Source organism: Plutella xylostella, chromosome 12, assembly GCF_932276165.1.
Source record: "Plutella xylostella chromosome 12, ilPluXylo3.1, whole genome shotgun sequence".
NCBI classification, from domain to species: Eukaryota; Metazoa; Arthropoda; class Insecta; order Lepidoptera; family Plutellidae; genus Plutella; species Plutella xylostella.
In genome coordinates, this window is record NC_063992.1 from 2,105,165 (window position 1) to 2,127,318 (window position 22,154).

At 41.1% G+C, this 22,154-nt stretch overlaps 2 protein-coding genes across 2 annotated transcripts; both read left to right on the forward strand.

The window, feature by feature from the left end:
- Positions 1–2,688: 2,688 nt before the first annotated feature.
- LOC125489235 (dynein axonemal heavy chain 2-like) lies at positions 2,689–22,116 on the forward strand. Its single transcript, XM_048624430.1, has 13 exons — positions 2,689–2,754; positions 2,887–3,009; positions 3,142–3,264; positions 3,397–3,519; positions 3,652–3,774; positions 4,239–4,457; positions 4,808–4,909; positions 5,561–5,702; positions 6,083–6,219; positions 10,038–10,193; positions 20,795–20,985; positions 21,417–21,602; positions 21,948–22,116. The coding sequence occupies exons 1-13, from the start codon at positions 2,689–2,691 to the stop codon at positions 22,114–22,116; spliced, it is 1,860 nt and encodes a 619-aa protein (XP_048480387.1).
- Positions 13,552–19,675, forward strand: LOC105393006. Its single transcript, XM_038117773.2, has 2 exons — positions 13,552–17,763; positions 18,403–19,675. The coding sequence occupies exons 1-2, from the start codon at positions 13,623–13,625 to the stop codon at positions 18,780–18,782; spliced, it is 4,521 nt and encodes a 1,506-aa protein (XP_037973701.2). The 5' UTR covers positions 13,552–13,622; the 3' UTR covers positions 18,783–19,675.
- Positions 22,117–22,154: the final 38 nt, after the last annotated feature.

Sequence of the window (22,154 nt, forward strand, 5' to 3'; positions counted from 1 at the left end):
ATAAAACCATCATTATATTTAGTATTTGGTCTGTAAATACATAATATATAAGTACCATTCAAGTCGATTCCGCATAATTCAAATATGTAAGGGATTGACATTTCCTTAAGTTTTGGTAGAGTCTTGAATGATACATTATCTCTAACAAAAATGCATACCCCTCCTTTACTCTTTCTCTTTACACGGCAATAACTAGATGCCAGAACAAAACCTGAGATACTAATGCAATTAAGATCTGCTTCTCTTCGGTGGTGCTCTGAGATACATAGGACCACAACTTTTTTCCCTTCATTACTATCCAGCCAGATTTCAAGTTGAGATTGCTTCGATTGGCTTAGGCTTTGTACGTTAATGTGAGCAATTTTAGACGAGTATTTTACGGTACCTGCGCGGTTATTGGAGTTTGGGGAAAAGAATTTGACTTAGCCATATTGTTCCCATTTGTAGACACATCACCTACACTTTGTGACGACCATGTCATAAAAAATTAAGACGAATATTATAAATCTGATAGAGTATTTGACGATGTATTTGAGAGGTATGTTATTGTTTATTTATAATTTAATGTAAATTAAACATAAAATATTATAGGTGTACACTGAACTAATATGACTGGCGTACTCTAGTACTTTATACTTCAAAGTAGATACAATGTTTTTTGGTTTTTGTCTTAGATTTATAATTGAAGTTAATGAAAACGATGATGAAGATGAGGATGACGACGACGATGAACAAGTTCAAACAGAGAGTGAACATGAAAGTGACATGGAAATTGATTTATAAAATAAAACACTTTTACATAAATAAATTCAAATTGGTAGATATTCTGAAGGTAAACATCCAAATTTTAATGCTGTCAAACTATAAATTTAAAAGTTAAATATGACATTTACGGGAACACTCATAGAATAAAATTTTACTTACGTCAGAAATAGTTACAAGCTATCGCGAGATTAATCCGGGCACACTTTTCTACGTGTGTAGCATGTCGTGCTACCTCGCCCCCGCCACTTCTTTCACCCCGCAAGGAGGGTCGCCAAGTAACTTGCCACATTATAGGCAGAGCCTCTATGGGTATCGGATAGCTGGTATATCCGCACAAATAAAGGGTTTTTCAATAAGGGCGGGTAGATTTTGAAACGAAATTAAACAAGCTGCGTATGAGGTATCAACAATTTTTTTTATTTATTTAAAAGGCCCATATATGCCATTAAGTATGGAAGATGACATCATTCAAATGCCCGCCTCGGCTTCTCACAGTGGCACGGATCCGAGTGGTCCAATTTTCAATGACTTTTCCGCATAGATCGACTGCCTCGGGTTCTGCTGTACACTTTGACGGACCGCCGCGATGTTCTCGGCTGATCTTGTGTTTCTTGAGGGTTCCGCTCATCTCGCATAATCTTTATTGACCAAAACTCATTTCGCATAACTCGTATGGTCTAAACTTTTTTGGCCGAACCATCACTTTGCCAAGACTTATGTGGCATAAGGCTCGTTTCGTCTAAAACTCTTTAGGCACAATCTTTAAACACCTAAGTTTCGTTTGCTCAAATTTATGTTCGTCTATGCCTATGTATAATCTTGTTTCTCGTAATGTTATCTTAATAAATAATATATTAAGTATGTAGTAAATGTACAAATTGTGGTATTTTTCTCCTACATCCCAAAAATCACGATATTGTATGATCAAAAAATCAAAAGTTAACGACCAATATAATTATTACAAACCCCATGAGATCGAAACCTAAAAATAGGTGCGACGACGAGCAAAGCGAGGAGGAGCGTGTTAGGTGCACATGTTCATCAAAACCAAAGCGGAGCGCAGCGAAGCGGAGCGGAGCGTTTTCCAAACAGCGGAAACAATACAAGGCACCAGTTTGCGCTATGTAGGGAGACGCTCCGTCAAAGTTAAAGCCAAACGAATATTATTACTTTGTATAAACCTTATAAACCTATGCCATAGCATTATTAGACTATTCAAGATTTGGCCATACCATTATTAGGCTAAACAATGTTATGCGAAATAACTTTTTACTAAACGAGATTTATGCCATACGATTTTCGGCGTAACGAGACTTTGACCAAACGTTACTATGCAATACGAGATTAGGCAAATAAATCTTATGCCAAAAAAGGTAGAACCGTTTCTTGAACGTACAGGTGTGGGTTGATCGATTAACGAACCGGTTGTTTCAAATTTGGCCACCAAACGCTGAAGAGTCGACTGTGAAGGGCCACCACGTCTACCGTAAAATGGGCGCAATGCACGCAACGTTTGCACTAACACTTATTTTTATAATAAAGTTTTATCATTTGTACGCGCTGTTCAATCGTGTAACCTGCCATGGTGATTTGGCATAAGCAACTGAATAATAATCAAAAGATTTGACAATTGTCACCAAAACAAAATGGCCGCCACGGGCCGCCAAAATCTACCCGCGCCAATTGAAAAACCCTTTACATAGCAGTCAGGGCCACTAACCACTATGCCATTCGACCGTCTACTATTGAGGTGAGCAGTCACTCGTATACAGGGTGTTACAAACAAGAGCACTACGACTGCCGGCGCCAAGCGGAGGGCCTACCCGCATCTACCTGAACAAGAGGTGAGCAGTCACTCACATACAGGGTGACTCATATACAGGGTGTTACAAACAAGAGCACTACGACTTCGGGCTGCGCTCCATGGTGGCGCTGCTGCGCTACGCCGGCGCCAAGCGGAGGGCCTACCCGCATCTACCTGAACAAGAGGTGAGCAGTCACTCACATACAGGGTGTCTCATATACAGGGTGTTACAAACAAGAGCACTACGACTGCCGGCGCCAAGCGGAGGGCCCACCCGCATCTACCTGAACAAGAGGTGAGCAGTCACTCACATACAGGGTGTCTCATATACAGGGTGTTACAAACAAGAGCACTACGACTTCGGGCTGCGCTCCATGGTGGCGCTGCTGCGCTACGCCGGCGCCAAGCGGAGGGCCTACCCGCATCTACCTGAACAAGAGGTGAGCAGTCACTCACATACAGGGTGTCTCATATACAGGGTGTTACAAACAAGAGCACTACGACTGCCGGCGCCAAGCGGAGGGCCTACCCGCATCTACCTGAACAAGAGGTGAGCAGTCACTCACATACAGGGTGACTCATATACAGGGTGTTACAAACAAGAGCACTACGACTTCGGGCTGCGCTCCATGGTGGCGCTGCTGCGCTACGCCGGCGCCAAGCGGAGGGCCTACCCGCATCTACCTGAACAAGAGGTGAGCAGTCACTCACATACAGGGTGTCTCATATACAGGGTGTTACAAACAAGAGCACTACGACTGCCGGCGCCAAGCGGAGGGCCCACCCGCATCTACCTGAACAAGAGGTGAGCAGTCACTCACATACAGGGTGTCTCATATACAGGGTGTTACAAACAAGAGCACTACGACTTCGGGCTGCGCTCCATGGTGGCGCTGCTGCGCTACGCCGGCGCCAAGCGGAGGGCCTACCCGCATCTACCTGAACAAGAGGTGAGCAGTCACTCACATACAGGGTGTCTCATATACAGGGTGTTACAAACAAGAGCACTACGACTGCCGGCGCCAAGCGGAGGGCCCACCCGCATCTACCTGAACAAGAGGTGAGCAGTCACTCACATACAGGGTGTCTCATATACAGGGTGTTACAAACAAGAGCACTACGACTTCGGGCTGCGCTCCATGGTGGCGCTGCTGCGCTACGCCGGCGCCAAGCGGAGGGCCTACCCGCATCTACCTGAACAAGAGGTGAGCAGTCACTCACATACAGGGTGTCTCATATACAGGGTGCTACAAACAAGAGCACTACGACTGCCGGCGCCAAGCGGAGGGCCTACCCTCACTTACCCGAGCAGGAAGTGAGCACTCATATAGTCACTTATATACAGGGTGTTTCTATAGTGGTACTTATAAGTAATATGCTGGAAAAGGTGACCAAATGGTGTAAAAACACTCCTCAAGCTAAATGACCTCTTTCGGCTTACTGTAACCTGTATAATTAAATAAATAAATAAATAAATAATATGTATATCATTGCAGGGTTCATTTAACTTCTTTTATAGGTTGTCATCAGCCAATAATCCACCACTGCTGGACATACCTAAAGCTCTCTCGCAAACAAGACCAAAGTTTGCATTTTCTCACAAAGATAGACAGCCCAGAAGGTCATCATCACTTCTCACCACTAACCTAAAACCCCCTAACGCCCTCAGATGGTAATCCTAGCCATGCGAGACATGAACGTGGCTCGCCTCACCGCTAAGGACGTGCCCCTATTCGAGGGCATCATGCAAGACATATTCCCCGACGTGGTGATCCCCACGCTGGACTACGAGGTTCTGGAGACGGCTATAGCGGCTGAGATGAAGATGGCGGGGTTGCAGCCGGTTAAGGCGGCCTTGCATAAAGTTGTGCAGCTTTATGAGACTAAGGTATGGTTATGTGGGAGGAAGGTAGCTTATACATGCCCATGCCCATTCTGGTATGGTAGATAAAAGGTTGAAATAAGAAGCAATATTTATATCCCTGTTTTTTTTAAAATAGCTGAGGTTGTGTTCTTTACACTTTAACCGTTTTAGATAAGTTTTTATTTGCAATACATAGGTAGTTATTAAAATTATACCCTATTTCCCGCGTTTTGAAGTGCTTATTGTGTGAATACGATACAAGGCATCTTCGAGTCATCGTTGGCTTCTTTGTTGTTTGTTGGTTTTATACATATACAGCGTAGATGTCGCTAGCTTGCTATAAAATTACACGCACTCTTCTTTTGTTTTTCCAGAACTCCCGTCATTCCAGTATCATCCTCGGAGACACTAACACTGCCAAGTCTACATCGTGGAAGATGCTAGCCAACACACTCACTCGACTGAATAAAGAAAAGGTGAGAGGGGTGTTATACGTTTACATATATGTATCTGTCTGTATATTTGTAGCTTCGTCTCCATAACGTATCGACCATATCGTACCTACCTATACCTACGGGTGTTAACAGATTTCTGTCCGACTTATCGTAGCTATGTCAATACTTAAACTTATTTACTGAACCCTATTTACATAATATTGTTTATAACCCATAATCAGCTCATAACCGTCTAGTGCTGTCCATAAGGCCTCTCCCTAGGAGCGCCACAACACTCTGTCCTCAGCCTTCCTTATCCAGCCACCACCACCGTATAAGGTCGTCTATCCAGCGCATCGATCATCTACAGGGTGTTGAAAAAAGGGTGTACTAAGCCGAAACCTACATGTGCAGCATGTTTTATCTAAGCCTAAAACTGAAATCATCTCCATAGTAAAAAGTCACGTCACAAACAAAGTTTCTATGGTTTTTTTTTTTTTCGCGAATTTTGAAATTCTTATTTCAGTTTCGGGCTTATATATACTATGCTGCACATGTAGATTTCGGCTTAGTAACCTTAGTACCCTTTTTGCAACATCCTGTATAATAGATGATCAGAGGCAGTTTCCGGGTTCCATGTTTATTACCCGTTTGCGTAATTGCATAATATTATTAAAGTGTTATTCCCCACAGGTGGCCGGCTTCGAGGCGGTACAAGTGTACCCCATGAACCCTAAAGCCCTGACACTAGGGGAGCTGTACGGAGAGTACAATCTGTCGACGGGAGAGTGGAAGGACGGGGTGCTGTCGGCCATCATGAGGACTGTTTGTCAGGGTGGGTTTGGGTTTACAAACATCAACGAAACATATTTAAATGTGCATAAATTTCTGAGTGGTTGATGGAAGTGTTAATTGATCGCAGACTAATCACATATTAAACAAATATTCCACACATACTTTTTCCGCGAGATTCGTTTCGCCTTATAAGGTTTGCCTGTTGTAATTCCGGGACAAACAGTAACATATGAATGAATCCAAGGTGGCAGCTTACAACAATGCCAATTTTCATAAAACATTGTTCTATCGTTTCCCCGTGAAATAGTCTACAAACAACACTTTCAAGTCTGTAAGGATGGATTGGACGCTTATAATGATAGGATAACTGAGCAACCCCTTTAAACTTCACTATCATGCTTCATTGTGTGTAATTTCCAGACGAATCCCCCGACCTGAAGTGGATAATATTCGACGGGCCGGTGGACGCGCTATGGATCGAGAACCTCAACTCTGTCATGGATGACAACAAACTGCTCACACTGGTCAACAGCGAGCGGATCGCTATGCCGGCGCAGGTTGGTGTTAAACTGTATAGGGTGGAGTTTCATTAGTGATCGACTGGAGGATAGATAATAGTAGCAAAATGTTGTGTTGAATGATATCTACATCTACAAGGTTTTCAAAAGTGGTAACTAGTTACCAATACGGGGGATTCAGCAAAGGCAACATGATGGGCAACTTTACTTTATCATCATCATAATTATCATCTGCCCATAAACGTCTATTGCTCGTCACCACACTTTATCCTCGGTTTTCCTCATCCAGCTTTTACCGGCATCCTGTGTAAGGTCGTCAAACTAACAAACCGGATGATGTGTCATGCTGCCCAAAACTGATCATGGTCTCCACTCGAGGACTCGTTTATTCCGGTCATCGGTTCTTTAGCATATTACCAGCTTACTAACACATTTACAAATACAAATACAAATACAAATACAAAAGCCATTTATTTCCAAATAATTAAGTTATTTTCATACATGCATCATATATATAACAAAATTCTTAATTTACAACTTACAACTATTATTATTAATTATTTCATTTTTTTATTTATTAATTATATAAGTATTCATTTATTCAGATAATATCATTAAGATTAAATAATTAAGATCTAACCTACTTAATAAAGATATTATAGAAACATTATAGAAAGATAATTTATATTAAAGGTGTAGTGCATGCATTAATTAAATAAACATAATGTTTTATTTGGTCACCCATAGTTGGGTATAGGCCTCCTCCATAGTTTGCCAGTCTCGTCGAGCCTTAGCTCGTCTTGTCCAGGTATTGCCGGCTATCTCCACGATGTCGTCGCACCAGCGTCTCTTCGGGCGCCCAGGTGGTCTGGTCGTGTCTCTCGGGTACCAGTGGAGAATGCGCTCGCTCCATCGTCCATCAGTGGTCCTTGCTACGTGCCCGGCCCATTTCCATTTCAGTCTGCAGAGCATATCTACTGCGTCTGTTATTTTGGTTATGCGTCGTATTTCTGCATTTTTGACTCTGTCTTGAAGTTTTAGCCCGAGCATGGATCTCTCTGTAGCCCTTTGGAATGTAATAATTTTACGTACTATGTTTTTTGTAAGTGACCATGTCTGACATCCGTATAATAATGCGGGTAGGATGGTGTTATCCATTATTTTTTTCTTAAGATTTACTGGCAGGTTGCTTTTGAAGACATCTTTGTTTGACCAATATCTCTTCCACGCTGATGCTATTCTTCTGTCAATTTCTTTGTTCATGGGATTTTGAAATGATATAGTCTGACCTAAGTATATATAATCTGGTACATAATCTATGATGCCGCTATCTATGTAGATGGGCTTCGTTATTCCGTTTGTCATTACTTTGGTTTTTGTCGGGTTCATGTAGAGGCCTACTTTCTGACTTTCGGTATCAAGCTTGGTTAGCATTGCCTGTATATCCTCGTGGTTTTCCGCTAAAATGACGATGTCATCTGCAAATCTCAAGTGTGTAAGTCTCTCGCCGTTAATGTTGATTCCGAAGCTTTGGTCCTCAATGTTCATATTCCTGAATATAGTTTCAAGGAGAGCCGTAAATAATTTAGGAGAAATTGGGTCTCCTTGTTTTACACCTCTATTTATAGGGAATGTTGTGCCTACTCTCTCTAATTTGACTTTTGCTTGCGTTTCTTTGTATATGGTCTGTAGAATGTTAATATACTTTGTGTGTATACCTTGTTCTCTTAGACAGTTCCAGACGCATTCATGTGAAATCGAGTCAAATGCCTTCGTGTAGTCCACAAACGCCAGGTATAGTATCTTGTTGTGCTCTACAAATTTCTCCATAACTTGGGTGACTGTGAATATATGGTCAGTAGTTGAGAATCCTTTTCGAAACCCAGCTTGTTCTCTTGGCTGTTGTTCTTCTAGCTGTGCGGACATTCTGTTAAGCAGTACTTTTGAAAATAGTTTATAGATTGTTGGTAGAAGACATATAGGTCTGTAGTTGTCGATCAACAACGGGTCTCCTTTTTTGTATATCAAGGTGATAATCGATTCTTTCCAATCATTGGGTATTTTTTCCTGGATTATTATGCTATTAAATAATTTGGTCAGGTGAGGAGTAAGTGGTTCTACCATTGCTTTGATAATATCATTAGTTATCCCATCTTCACCCGAACTCTTTTCTTTTTTGAGTTGTTCAATTGCATTTTCCACCTCTCTATTTAAGATACTAGGAACAGTTTCGTCGGTTAAAAAATCTAATTCCGATAGAGTGCTTGAAATTGGTTTATCTTTGTTGGAGTATAGATTTCTGTAGAAGGAAGTTGCTTCTTCTAAAATTTCTTGCCTATTAGTGATATTTTTAGATAAGGAAGTAATCCATTCTTTGCCTTTACCAAATCTTTTAATTGTGTGTTTTGTAGAGCTCCTTAATTCTAGTTCTTTTTCCAAAGTCTCTAATTTCTTCTTGTTCTTTACTTCTTTAATTTTCTTACTAATTTTCTTATAGAGCCTTTTTAATGTCTTTTTCTGTTCCGGTGTTCTCTGGCTAACGTTTTTTAATCTATGTCTTTCTTCCATAAGAATTTGTATTTCTTCTGTAATAAAATTCATGTCTTTGTTCTCTTTATCCACTGGTAGATCTTCTACACATCCTTTGATGGTCTGGATAGTTTTTTTATAAGTTTCGTCTATATCTTCTGAATAGATGGTATGCATAATTTCTTTAGCCATATTTTTTAAGGACTCAGCCTCAATCTCTGTGAAGTTTTTGGATTTAACCGTGAACTTTGTTCTATTTCTTCTTATATTTGTATCCAGGCTGTATGTAATTCTAACAAGTCTGTGATCGCTTGGGAATTTTGTATTGATAACTTCATTATTTTGAACTTTTTCTCTGGTTTTCACTAATATGAAGTCGATTTCATTCTTGTGTTTTCCGTCCGGTGAGATCCATGTCCATTTTTGTTTTTCATTTTTTTTGAATAGTGTATTCGATATGTGCAACTGATGTTGAAAGCAAAAGTTGATAAGAATGCTTCCTCTTTCATTTCTATCGCCGTATCCATTAGGACCACATATTAAGTATTCTTCTTTGGTTGGCCAGCCTATTTTAGCGTTAAAGTCTCCCATTAATATTGTGTCTCTATTTGTCCCTTTCAATGCACTTTCGATATCTTTATAGAATAAACTTATTTCTTTATCTGTTGCTTTTTCTGTCGGAGCATATACTTGTATTATGTTTAATGTAGTGTGTTCAAACTTTAAATCAATTCTTGCAACTCTATCTGAGTATGCTATAAAGTCTTGTATATTGTTTTTCAGGTGAGGTTTTATCATAAAGCCAATACCATTTCTTCCCTTCTTAATACCTTTGTACATTATAATGTATTTTTCTTTTTGTATCATAGAGTGGCCTTCTATTTTAACTTCTGAAATTCCCAATACATCCCAATTAATTTTTTCTAGGGCATATTCTAATTCAATCAGTCGATTTTCTGCTTTAAGAGATCTTGTGTTGTAAGTGCATATTTTTAGTTTTGATTCGTATTTTTCTTTTGTGTCTTTGATTTTATTTATGGAGGGTTCTGGTCTACTGCTCCCGCGGGGACCGGCCGTATTGGGAGAGGTACTGGTTTTGCCAGTAGCAATATTATTTTGTGCTTGTCTTTTATAGTTTTTGTCAGTTTTCCTTGATATGTGTGCTTGCGTTTTTATTTGTGGGGGGATTCTTTTATCTATTTGCTATGCTGCATCTTTTTTCCCTTTTAGATATGAGGTTATAGTCAGTCTGTTTGATGTTTCTGGTTGCTGTTTTGATTTTTTGGGGGCAACACATTTACAGCTATATTTATTTTCTCCCATTCCAGGTGTCCCTCCTAATAGAGACTTTAGAGCTGGCGGCCGCATCTCCAGCGACCGTGTCTCGCAATGGCATGGTGTACAGTGACTACCGCGCGCTGGGCTGGGCCCCGAGCGCCGACAGCTGGCTGCAGACCGTGGCGCACACAGAGTACAGGAACAGAGTAGGTACCAGGCGCACAGAGCAGGGCAGAGGTGGTTCTAATAGAGGCAACGGCATGTGTACAGTGACGACAGCTGGCTGCAGGCCGTGCCGCACACAGAGTATAGGAACAGAGTAGGTACCAGGCGCACAGAGCAGGGCAGAGGTTGTTCTAATAGAGACAATACGGCATGTGTACAGTGACGATAGCTGGCTGCAGACCGTGTCGCACACAGAGTACAGGAGCAGAGTAGGTACCAGGCGCACAGAGCAGGGCAGAGGTTGTTCTAATAGAGACAACGGCATGGTGTACAGTGACTACCGCGCGCTGGCCGTGCCGCACACAGAGTATAGAAACAGAGTAGGTACCAGGCGCACAGAGCAGGGCAGAGGTTGTCCTAATAGAGACAACGGCATGTGTACAGTGACTACCGCGCGCTGGGCTGGGCCCGTGCCGCACACAGAGTATAGGAACAGAGTAGGTACCAGGCGCACAGAGCAGGGCAGAGGTTCTAATAGAGACAACGGCATGTGTACAGTGACTACCGCGCGCTGGGCTGGGCCCGTGCCGCACACAGACTATAGAAGCAGAGTAGGTACCAGGCGCACAGAGCAGGGCAGAGGTGGTTCTAATAGAGACAACGGCATGTGTACAGTGACTACCGCGCGCTGGGCTGGGCCGTGCCGCACACAGACTATAGGAGCAGAGTAGGTACCAGGCGCACAGAGCAGGGCAGAGGTTGTTCTAATAGAGACAACGGCATGTGTACAGTGACTACCGCTGGCTGTAGACCGTGCCGCACACAGAGTATAGGAACAGAGTAGGTACCAGGCGCACAGAGCAGGGCAGAGGTTGTTCTAATAGAGACAACGGCATGTGTACAGTGACTACCGCGCGCTGGGATGGGCCCGTGCCGCACACAGAGTATAGGAACAGAGTAGGTACCAGGCGCACAGAGCAGGGCAGAGGTTCTAATAGAGACAACGGCATGTGTACAGTGACTACCGCGCGCTGGGCTGGGCCCGTGCCGCACACAGACTATAGAAGCAGAGTAGGTACCAGGCGCACAGAGCAGGGCAGAGGTGGTTCTAATAGAGACAACGGCATGTGTACAGTGACTACCGCGCGCTGGGCTGGGCCGTGCCGCACACAGACTATAGGAGCAGAGTAGGTACCAGGCGCACAGAGCAGGGCAGAGGTTGTTCTAATAGAGACAACGGCATGTGTACAGTGACTACCGCTGGCTGTAGACCGTGCCGCACACAGAGTATAGGAACAGAGTAGGTACCAGGCGCACAGAGCAGGGCAGAGGTTGTTCTAATAGAGACAACGGCATGTGTACAGTGACTACCGCGCGCTGGGCTGGGCCCGTGCCGCACACAGAGTATAGGAACAGAGTAGGTACCAGGCGCACAGAGCAGGGCAGAGGTTCTAATAGAGACAACGGCATGTGTACAGTGACTACCGCGCGCTGGGCTGGGCCCGTGCCGCACACAGACTATAGAAGCAGAGTAGGTACCAGGCGCACAGAGCAGGGCAGAGGTGGTTCTAATAGAGACAACGGCATGTGTACAGTGACTACCGCGCGCTGGGCTGGGCCGTGCCGCACACAGACTATAGGAGCAGAGTAGGTACCAGGCGCACAGAGCAGGGCAGAGGTTGTTCTAATAGAGACAACGGCATGTGTACAGTGACTACCGCTGGCTGTAGACCGTGCCGCACACAGAGTATAGGAACAGAGTAGGTACCAGGCGCACAGAGCAGGGCAGAGGTTGTTCTAATAGAGACAACGGCATGTGTACAGTGACTACCGCGCGCTGGGATGGGCCCGTGCCGGTTCTACCTTTTTTGGCATAAGATTTTTTTGCCTAATCTCGTATTGCATAGTAACGTTTGGTCAAAGTCTCGTTACGCCGAAAATCGCATGGCATAAATCTCGTTTAGTAAAAAGTTATTTCGCATAACATTGTTTAGCCTAATAATGGTATGGCCAAATCTTGAATAGCCTAATAATGCTATGGCATAGGTTTATACAAAGTAATAATATTCGTTTGGCTTTAACTTTGACGGAGCGTTTCCCTACATAGCGCAAACTGGTGCCTTGTATTTGTACGATACAGACATGTATGTAGGTAGATGTATGTACATATAGTACTTATGAGTCAGTCACACGTCGTACGCCCTGACAAACACATGTGTAAACTTACAAGTTGAATAATATACAGTCCATTCAATATTTTATGTGGGTTTTATTACCAGTGCCCCACATTATGGTCCTTCATCGGAATATATAAATCTATCGTTTGGATCAGGGCGCTGTCGCGAGTGTGGCTCATCTTACATTTCATTGCATTGGCCGTACCAACGCCATTTTTTACATCGGACTCTCGTCGGACTTTTTTGCGGTTGTGCGGAGCACCGGACTCTTACACTAACATTTACAAGTGCCGTCAATCGTGGACAGTGTTACAAAATTACCAAAGACTTTATCTGGTCTTGCGGAGTGTTTGCTGCAAGTGCACTGCTATAAGTGTTTTCACCGGACTTTGGACTTTACATTACATTACAAGTTGGTTGCTGCTATAAGCAATCGACGCCAGATTGCCCTTGTTGCTTCTGGGAATCATCGGGTCTCGCGGCTATAGTATTTTCTGCGAGTGCACTTCTATAAGTGTGTCACCGAGGTTTGGACTTTACATGCAAGTGGATTGCTGCTATAAGCAATCGTTTCCAAATTGCCCTTGTTGCGGCATCTTTACATCGTTTTATGATACAGTTTAAGAGTGAGAGACTATACATTCGAGCTGCATTCATAGTTTTACAAACATTTACATGCGCTAAATTTCATGGTTCACCAATACACGTAGCCATTTCCATCGAATACGGTTGGCCAACATAGCTTCAAGAATTCTACGTCGAGGTTCCTGATTGGTGGAAAACGAGTCAAATTGACCGTTTCCGCTACTGCGAGAGGAGGATAGCTGATCCAATCCGTAGAGGGTTAGAAAGGGACGGCATATCGTCGGGAGCGCTCGTCACAGTCGTCACAGGTCGGCCAACTTCGAAAAAAGCAGCGACGCGAGCGCCATCCGCGGTCGGGTGACTGCAACTCGTCGAGTCGGCAATACTCGGAAGCGCTCGTCACAGGCGGGCCAACCTCGAAAAAAGTAGCGACGCGCGCGCCACCCGCGGTCGGGAGACTGCAACTCGTCGCATCGGCAATACTCGGGAACGTTCGTCACAGGCTAGCCAACCTCAGCGGTCAAAAAAGGCGACGCGCGCGCCACCTGCGGGGACCGCGGACCAAGCTTCGATTGATTCGAATTCGACGTTCGACGCCATTTTATCTCTTTGAAAATTTCTTTGTTGTTTGTGTATTTTTCAAAAATATAATATTAATCTATATTAATATAACTAAATACAAGTGTAAAAAGTTATAGAATCTCCAAAATGGAGGAAGATTTAAAGAAATTGAAGGCTGCCAGGGGGCAAGCCAAATGTAGTATCACGAATATTTGTAATTTCACAAACGTGATTAAAAACTTAGAAGAATGTACGTATTCTCAGCTATTAGTAAAAAAAGATAGGCTTGTTGAGGTATTTCAGAAGTACTGTGATTATACAATAGATATTTCTGTGTTGGATATTTCAGATAAGGAGGAGTTTTTAGAATATGAGGAGAAGTATTTTTGTGCTTTGTCTGCCTTGACTGAGTACCTCACCATGAAACGAGGTTACTCTGCTTCGTCATCAGGAAATGCTTCCACCAGCTTAACTAACAACAATCACACATTCCAACGCTTGCCACCTATCGATATAAAAAAGTTTAGTGGAAAGGTATGTGAATACTATGATTTTATTAATCTTTTCACCAGTGTAATTGCCAATAACTCAAGCTTATCGTCCTGTGACAAGTTTTATTACTTAAAAACATCATTAGAGGGCGAGGCTGCTGATGTAATCAAGCATTTAGGCCTAACTTCTGAAAATTACACAGTAGCATTACAACTTTTGGCTGAGAGATATGATAACAAAATGAAAATAATTAACCACCACATATCTGCTTTATTAGACATAGAATGCCTAACAAAATGTACTGCACCTGCCTTAAGAAACATTGTTGCACAAGCTAAACAGCATCTAGCTGCTTTAAAAACGTTGGAGGTACCAACTGATCAGTGGGATCTCATCATCATTTGTATTTTACAAAGAAAGTTGGACCAACAAACGTTGCGGTATTATTATTTAGAACTTAAAGACGGCTTACATAATTTGCAATCTTTTCTCAAATTTATAGAACAACGAGCTGCTGCGTATGAGACTGTGGCAGATGGCTATAGTTCCAGCTTAAAAAGAGGTCATGCAGTGAGTGGGAGCCGCACCGCAAGTCTGGTAACAACCTCCACCCAAAATAGCAACAACAACAATGACAACTGTAAGTTTTGCAATTCAAAATATCACTTGCTTCACCAGTGTGAGAAGTTTAAGCTATCTAACTACTCAGATAGAATCAACTTTATTGAATCCAATAAGTTGTGTAAATTATGTTTAAGGTTACATAGCCAAAAGTGTAGGTATGCATTTAGGTGTAATATTTGTAAAGAACGGCATAATTCTTTACTGCACCAGGAGAAAAAACCAAAGCAGGTGGCATTGTCTATGAACATGGGTAATAATATTTTATTGCCTACATTAAATGTGGGGTTACATGATAAAAGTGGGAATGTAATTTACACTAAGGCATTATGTGACTCGGGGAGTCAAGTTTCATTAGTGTTACATGATTTAATTAAATCAATTGATTGCAATATTTACAATGAACAGAGTGTCATTACTGGCATTGGTAATGAGACAAATAATATTTCACAAAAGGCTGAATTTACAATTCATTCAACCACAAACCAAGAGGCACTTACATTATCATGCTGTGTAGTGGAGAATATTACGTGCAACATGCCTCAATTTTCAATAGATGCAAAAGAATTAAATATTCCTGATCATGTACAGTTAGGAGATAAAAACTTTTACAAAAAGGAGAAGATAGGTATCCTGTTAGGGTGCGATATTTTCTTTCAATTGCTCTTGCGGGATCAAATCCCAATTGTACCTGGAGGTCTTTGTTTGTATAAAACTTTGTTTGGGTATGTTGTGGCTGGTAAGGTCCCTAGACAGGGTAATACTATACAGGGTGATGAAAATAGTTCAAGCAGTCATCTTTTGAACGTTGAGTCAGAGTCGCAACATAACTTAGAATTATTAAATGAGTTAAATACAAATATAAGTCAACTCTGGGAGTGTGAAAAAATTACTGAAACATTCACAGAGGCTAACACAGAACAAGAACTTGCTGAAAAAATTTATAAAGAGACAGTAGAATTAAAAGAAGGCAGGTTTCATGTTTCATTAACTTTGAAGCAAGATTATGATAAAATAAAGTTAGGAGATTCATTGACAAGAGCTTTACAAAGATTTCACAATTTAGAAAAAAGATTTGCAAAGGACAGGGACCTATTTTTAAAATATAAAGCATTCATTGATGAATATGTATCTTTAGGTCATGCACAGTATATTGAAATTGAAAAATATAATATAGACGATGTTCCATTTTATATTTTACCGCATCATCCTGTATTCAATGACAAAAGTAAGACAACAAAGATGAGGGTAGTTTTCGATGGGGGAATGCGTACAAATGAGAATGTGTCATTAAATGACATATTGTTAAATGGACCCACGGTTCAAAATGAATTATTTAACATTCTAACTTTGTTTAGATTTCACAAATATATTCTTATATCTGATATAAAAATGATGTTTAGAAATCTTATGTTAGACGAAAACCACTGCTCATTGCAGAACATTTTATGGCGTGAGACGCCTGAAGAGAACATAAAGGTCATTCAACTTAAAACTGTGACGTATGGGCTTAAATGTTCAAGCTTCCTAGCAACGCGATCTCTGATAGAGCTAGCTGATATGTATGAGGAGGACTATCCCCTAGGAGCTTTTGCATTGAAGCATAATGCATATGTTGATGATATTAATACAGGGTGTAATGACATTGAAGAGCTCAAAGAAACAAAAAGGCAGTTATGTGAACTGTTACAAAAGGGAGGGTTTGAGTTACACAAGTGGTGCTCAAACTGTCCAGAACTTCTCAGGGACATACCACTCGATAAACAAAGTATAAATGAGGTCGATTTATTTAAATCTGAACATGTTTTGATCAAAACTTTAGGTCTTACATATGATGTCAGTACAGACACTTTACGAATTAACTGTCCTGAGCAAAATTTATTAGATATCTACACAAAACGACAGGTATTGAGCTTCATGAGTAAAGTTTTCGATCCGCTAGGTCTAGTAGGGCCAGTTGTAGTGTTAGCAAAAATTATTATGCAGAGAACTTGGGCTTGTAAAATTCAGTGGGATCAGCCTATCCCCCAAGAACTAAACAGTGTTTTTATAAATTTTGCAAAAAAATTATTTAAAATGAATGTTAGCGTTCCTAGGTGCATAAATACAGTATCTGTTAAACAGATAGATCTTGTAGGATTCTCCGATGCATCCAGCAAGGCACATGGTTGCTGCTTGTACATAAGGGTCATTGACTCTGAAGGAAATATAAGTGTAACTTTGTTGTGCTCCAAATCTAGAATAAATCCATTAAAACAGCTTAGTATTCCTAGGCTTGAATTAAACAGCGCGTTGTTATTAGCGCATCTTGTAAAAAAGGTTTACGATGAAATAAACAAATTAAATATGAATCCCTGTGTGTATCTACATTCTGATTCACAGATAACGTTGGCTTGGCTTAAAACCGAGCCCCAACAGCTGACAGTTTATGTTTCAAATAGGGTAAAGACTATACAAGAAGAAACTCAGGGTTTCTCGTGGTTTTATGTAAACAGTCATGAAAACCCAGCAGACGCCTTATCGAGAGGAGTTGAACCTCATTTATTAGAGACAAATGAGCTGTGGTGGCGAGGACCTGGCTTTTTATATTGTAAAGAATTCCCCAACAATAGGGACAATTTCACGATGCCAACTGATATACCTGAAACAAAGGTTTGTTTGGCGGTAGATAAAGCTGAAAAACAAGAAAAACTTGAAGTGTTTTCTAAGTTTTCAAGCTTAAACAAATTAATACGTGTGATGGGATATGTTTATAGATTCATTAACATATGTAGAAAAAAGGCTAAAAGAAATGCAGGTCGTTTATCTTGTCAAGAAGTAGATGCTTCATTAAAAATGATCATTAAGTATGATCAACAACAGCATTTCAAAGAGGAAATCGCAGGTTTATCTTTAGGGAAAGAAATTGCAGCACATTTAAAGGCATTAAATCCGTTTGTTGACGGCATGGGTCTTATGCGAGTAGGTGGAAGGTTACAACATGCTGACCTACCTTACTATCAAAAACACCCAATCATATTAGCCAAAAAATCTAATATAACCCATCTAATTATTGAAAATGAGCATAAAACTTTGATGCATGCAGGTCAAAAATTGATGTACGCTTCCTTGAGCCAAAGATACCATATAGTAAACGGCTTAAGGGAAATTAAGCATGTAGTACACAAATGTCTCATATGTTTCAAATTGAAGGCAAAAACGTCAGAGCAGCTGATGGGATCTCTGCCTCCAGACCGAGTCAACCCAAGTAGGTGTTTTGAAAAGGTAGGCATTGATTTTGGAGGTCCATTCATAGTCAAAATGCATCGTATAAGAAAAGCTCTTACGTACAAGGCATACATATTATTGTTTGTCTGTTTTGCCACAAAGGCAATTCATATTGAACTTGCATCTAGTTTAACAACTGAATGTTTTTTGCAGTGTCTGAAAAGATTTATAGCTAGGCGTAATAAGCCCTCTGTTATATATTGTGACAATGCTTCGACCTTTAAAGGCGCGAATAACGAATTAAACGGATTGTATAAGTTACAAGCTAATCAACAGCACCAAGACCTGATTCTTGATTTTACCACTAGTGCAGGCATAGATTTTAGCTTCATTCCAAGCTACTCACCAGTGTTTGGAGGCCTTTGGGAAGCCGGAATTAAAAGTGCCAAAGGACACATTAAAAGAGTGGTGGGTAATCAAATATTAACTTATGAGGAGTTAAATTCAGTTGTTATACAAATAGAGGGAATTTTGAATTCAAGACCACTGTTGTCTTTACAAACAGCTGACTTTAATAATATGTCTTACATAACACCAGGCCACTTCCTTACAGGTGCCACCTTGAGCACTGTTCCTGAACCTAATATCAGTAACATACCAATCAACCGTTTAAAATTTTGGAAACAGTGCAGTCACATGACTCAATGTTTCTGGAAATCATGGTCTAGAGAGTACCTCATGCAACTTCAGAGTAGGCCTAAATGGCGTAAGCCACTACCTAACATATCAAAGGGTATGTTGGTCATCTTACGAATTGATAATGCCCCTCCTTTGGTTTGGCCTATGGCTCGTGTGGTGGAGACATTCCCTGGTGCAGATGGGAAGGTAAGGGCCTTAACTGTCATCACACCAAAAGGCACAGTAATGCGTACTAGTATAGGTAAGGTTTGTCTTTTGCCTATAGAAGACAATCAGAATCAAATCTGAGGACATAAGGTTGCTATCTGGTTGTTTTCAGGATTGCTGTGTGAATCTCACTCACTCACGGTTAGGTATATAATAATAAAATGTATTCTAATACATAGGTTAGGTCATAGAAAGATTCTAGGCCATTGTTAAGTTTTGTCGTTAAAATTCCTAGTTACTACAGGAAATTACGAAGTAAAAAATAACTTAAAATAAGATTTAGTTTAAGTAATAAAGTAGAAATAAGCATTTGTCATAAGAACATCTTGTTCCTTTTTGTTGGTTGATGTTGTGTAATGTTTAAACTATTCAGTATCATTTCAACACATTCTCAGTATCACAAAAATAGTTTAAAAATTGCTCATAGTACCTAATTATATGAAAGGTTGTAAATTGTTAATAGTTTTTCATAAGTACTTACAAAGGTATAATATAATAACAGCTCTAAGCATCAACATGAAAGAAATTGATAAAACATTAATTTGTCTGTTTCCACTTACTGATACTTAATAGGTACATACCTACTGTGTTTTCTTACTTGCAAAAATAAAACCACCTTTTTTAATATGTTTGTATAAATTTATATTTGTTAGGATATATCTTTATGATGTACACATCATGTTGTCAAGCAATAAATTTAAATTGAAACTAAATGAGTAAACACCTAAAAATATGTAGTAGGTCAATCCTATTGTAACTACTTTAAATTAAAAATAGAAAACTTTTAATGTTTGTTCAATACTTTTAGCTTTTAAGTAGTTTATCTTGCTGGGCCCCCAGTTATGTACGATACAGACATGTATGTAGGTAGATGTATGTACATATAGTACTTATGAGTCAGTCACACGTCGTACGCCCTGACAAACACATGTGTAAACTTACAAGTTGAATAATATACAGTCCATTCAATATTTTATGTGGGTTTTATTACCAGTGCCCCACAGTATTGTTTCCGCTGTTTGGAAACTTTGGTTTTGATGAACATGTGCACCTAACACGCTCCTCCTCGCTTTGCTCGTCGTCGCACCTATTTTTAGGTTTCGATCTCATGGGGTTTGTAATAATTATATTGGTCGTTAACTTTCGATTTTTTGATCATACAATATCGTGATTTTCGATATGTAGGAGAAAAATACCACAATTTGTACATTTACTACATACTTAATATATTATTTATTAAGATAACATTAGGAGAAACAAGATTATACATAGGTATAGACGAACATAAATTCGAGCAAACGAAACTTAGGTGTTTAGAGATTGTGCCTAAAGAGTTTTAGACGAAACGAGCCTTATGCCACATAAGTCTTGGCAAAGTGATGGTTCGGCCAAAAAACTTTAGACCATACGAGTTATGCGAAATGAGTTTTGGTCAATAAAGATTATGCCAGATGAGCGGAACCCGCCCGTGCCGCACACAGAGTATAGGAACAGAGTAGGTATCAGAAAGACTAGCACGGGGCGCAATTAAGACGTGACAAAAGTTTTGCATCTCACTCACACTAGCCCTTCAGTAGCACAGAAGGGCTAGTACAGGGCGCATTTAAGACGTGACAAGAGTTTTGCATCGCGCTCACTCACATCGCGCAGCCTCAAGAGCGAGCGCGACGGAGAACTCTTATCACGTCTTAACAGCGCCCTGTGCTACAGGGCCTGAGCAGGGAAGCTGTTGTTCTTAGAAACACTGAAGTTGTAAGACTAAGAGACTATTGCTGGAAGTAGGACTGCTGGAGTAGGTCACCGTGGTGAGAAGGTTAGCCAGTCAAATTATGAATGGCACATTTGCAAGAATATAAATGATGATGATTTAAATGGCGTCCGGTTTTCAATATGAAGGTTACGTACGTACATACATTAATAATAATATATGCTCACGATTGTAATCCCCGAAGTGCTAGTCAGAGCTGACTCGCAAGATAGCCACCCGCTTTTCGCTGTACATTTACACTCACGCGATAGGTCGCGAGCTATATTACCGCCATGTCACGTGTCAGCTACATAGCCTCAAAATAACAACTCAATTCCTCTTCCAGCTACGCGCACTCTTCACCTCCATCCTCCCGCCAGTACTCGAACTAAAGCGTCTACACCTGACAGAGGGTGCTTCAGTCCGAGGTCAGCAGCTGACCGGGGTCATTGGCCTCTGCCGGTTGTTGGAGAAGTGGCCGGCGCCCGCGGAGGGGGAGGATGATGAGAACTTGGTCAAGATGAGGTTTTTGTTTGCGTGAGTATTGTGTGGAAGTTTTGTTGCTACGTACTGTACGTACTGGTTGGATGAGGTAGTTTGTTTAACTTATTATTTATATGACTGTTATGGGAAGGGTTTATTTAGGGCTAATATGATGGTGATGAAAACGATAATGATGATGAACGGTATTTATTATATCCTACTGACATACATACAAGTACCTATCTAGATAGATCTATAGAGTTCCTTATCTTTTTTTGCACACCAAAAAATGACCGTACTTCATATTTATAATGTCCAAACAGAGGTCCTAATCGCGGTATCCACATAATAATACTAACTTTAGAGTCAAACATAGCCTCATCTTCAAGCATTTTTCCCAGGCCATTTCATGATAAAAAGTATGTAGGTCCACTACACATAATAACCACAATATTTAAAGTATTTAAACAATCTCCATTCCACAGGCTGATCTGGTCAATCGGCGCAACCCTGGAAGAAGATTCTCGCAAGAAGCTCGACAACTGGATCCGTGAACACGAGGGCATATTCCCTCTCAAAGGCACGGTGTATGACTACTACATAGACGACAGACTGGGCGAGTTTAGACTGTGGGAGGAGAAGCTGCCTGATGGATGGAGATATAATCCTGAGTGAGTTTAATTAACTTATTTGCTTCTGTTGTGCATAACAACCCCTATGTAGGTTTCTCTCTGACAATAGGAGTATGCAGGTGAAATGCAGCCGGTAATAGTGACTGGGATCAATTTTATGTAGCTCTCTTTAGGTAGGTCTGTATATCTAAATTTGCATACTGATGGCGTAGAAAACTAAATTAGAAGCTCTGTGGCAGAGCAACGTGTGAGCCCTTTATACGAATACACGTTTAGCTTTCACTTGTCGAACGGTGTAAAAACTCCCATTACCCTTCTATAGTCTATAGTTCTATACCATTGTTTACGAAGCACCGGATTTTAACTCCTCTCATCCCTCCACAGCCAAGGCTTCCACTCAATCCTCGTCCCGACAGCAGAGTTCCTCCGCGTGCAGTGCGTGATGTCTGACGTGGTGTTGGGCGGGTGCGGCGTGCTGCTGGGCGGGCGCGCCGGCGCGGGCAAGACCTGCCTCGTGGGGCAGATGAGAGAGGCTGAGGCTACGCACACGTAAGTGAAAGTGGAGAACGGCCTGAAATGACGCATAGCTAT

Bases quoted from the DNA above. Each gene is read 5' to 3' on its own strand.
- LOC125489235 (XM_048624430.1), top strand. From the start codon at position 2,689: ATGGTGGCGCTGCTGCGCTACGCCGGCGCCAAGCGGAGGGCCTACCCG. The intron at 4,910-5,560 runs GTGAGAGGGGTG...TATTCCCCACAG, and splicing joins CTCGACTGAATAAAGAAAAG to GTGGCCGGCTTCGAGGCGGT. The intron at 20,986-21,416 runs GTGAGTATTGTG...TCCATTCCACAG, and splicing joins AAGATGAGGTTTTTGTTTGC to GCTGATCTGGTCAATCGGCG.
- LOC105393006 (XM_038117773.2), top strand. From the start codon at position 13,623: ATGGAGGAAGATTTAAAGAAATTGAAGGCTGCCAGGGGGCAAGCCAAA. The intron at 17,764-18,402 runs TATGTTTCAAAT...CAGGCCACTTCC, and splicing joins TGTAGTACACAAATGTCTCA to TTACAGGTGCCACCTTGAGC.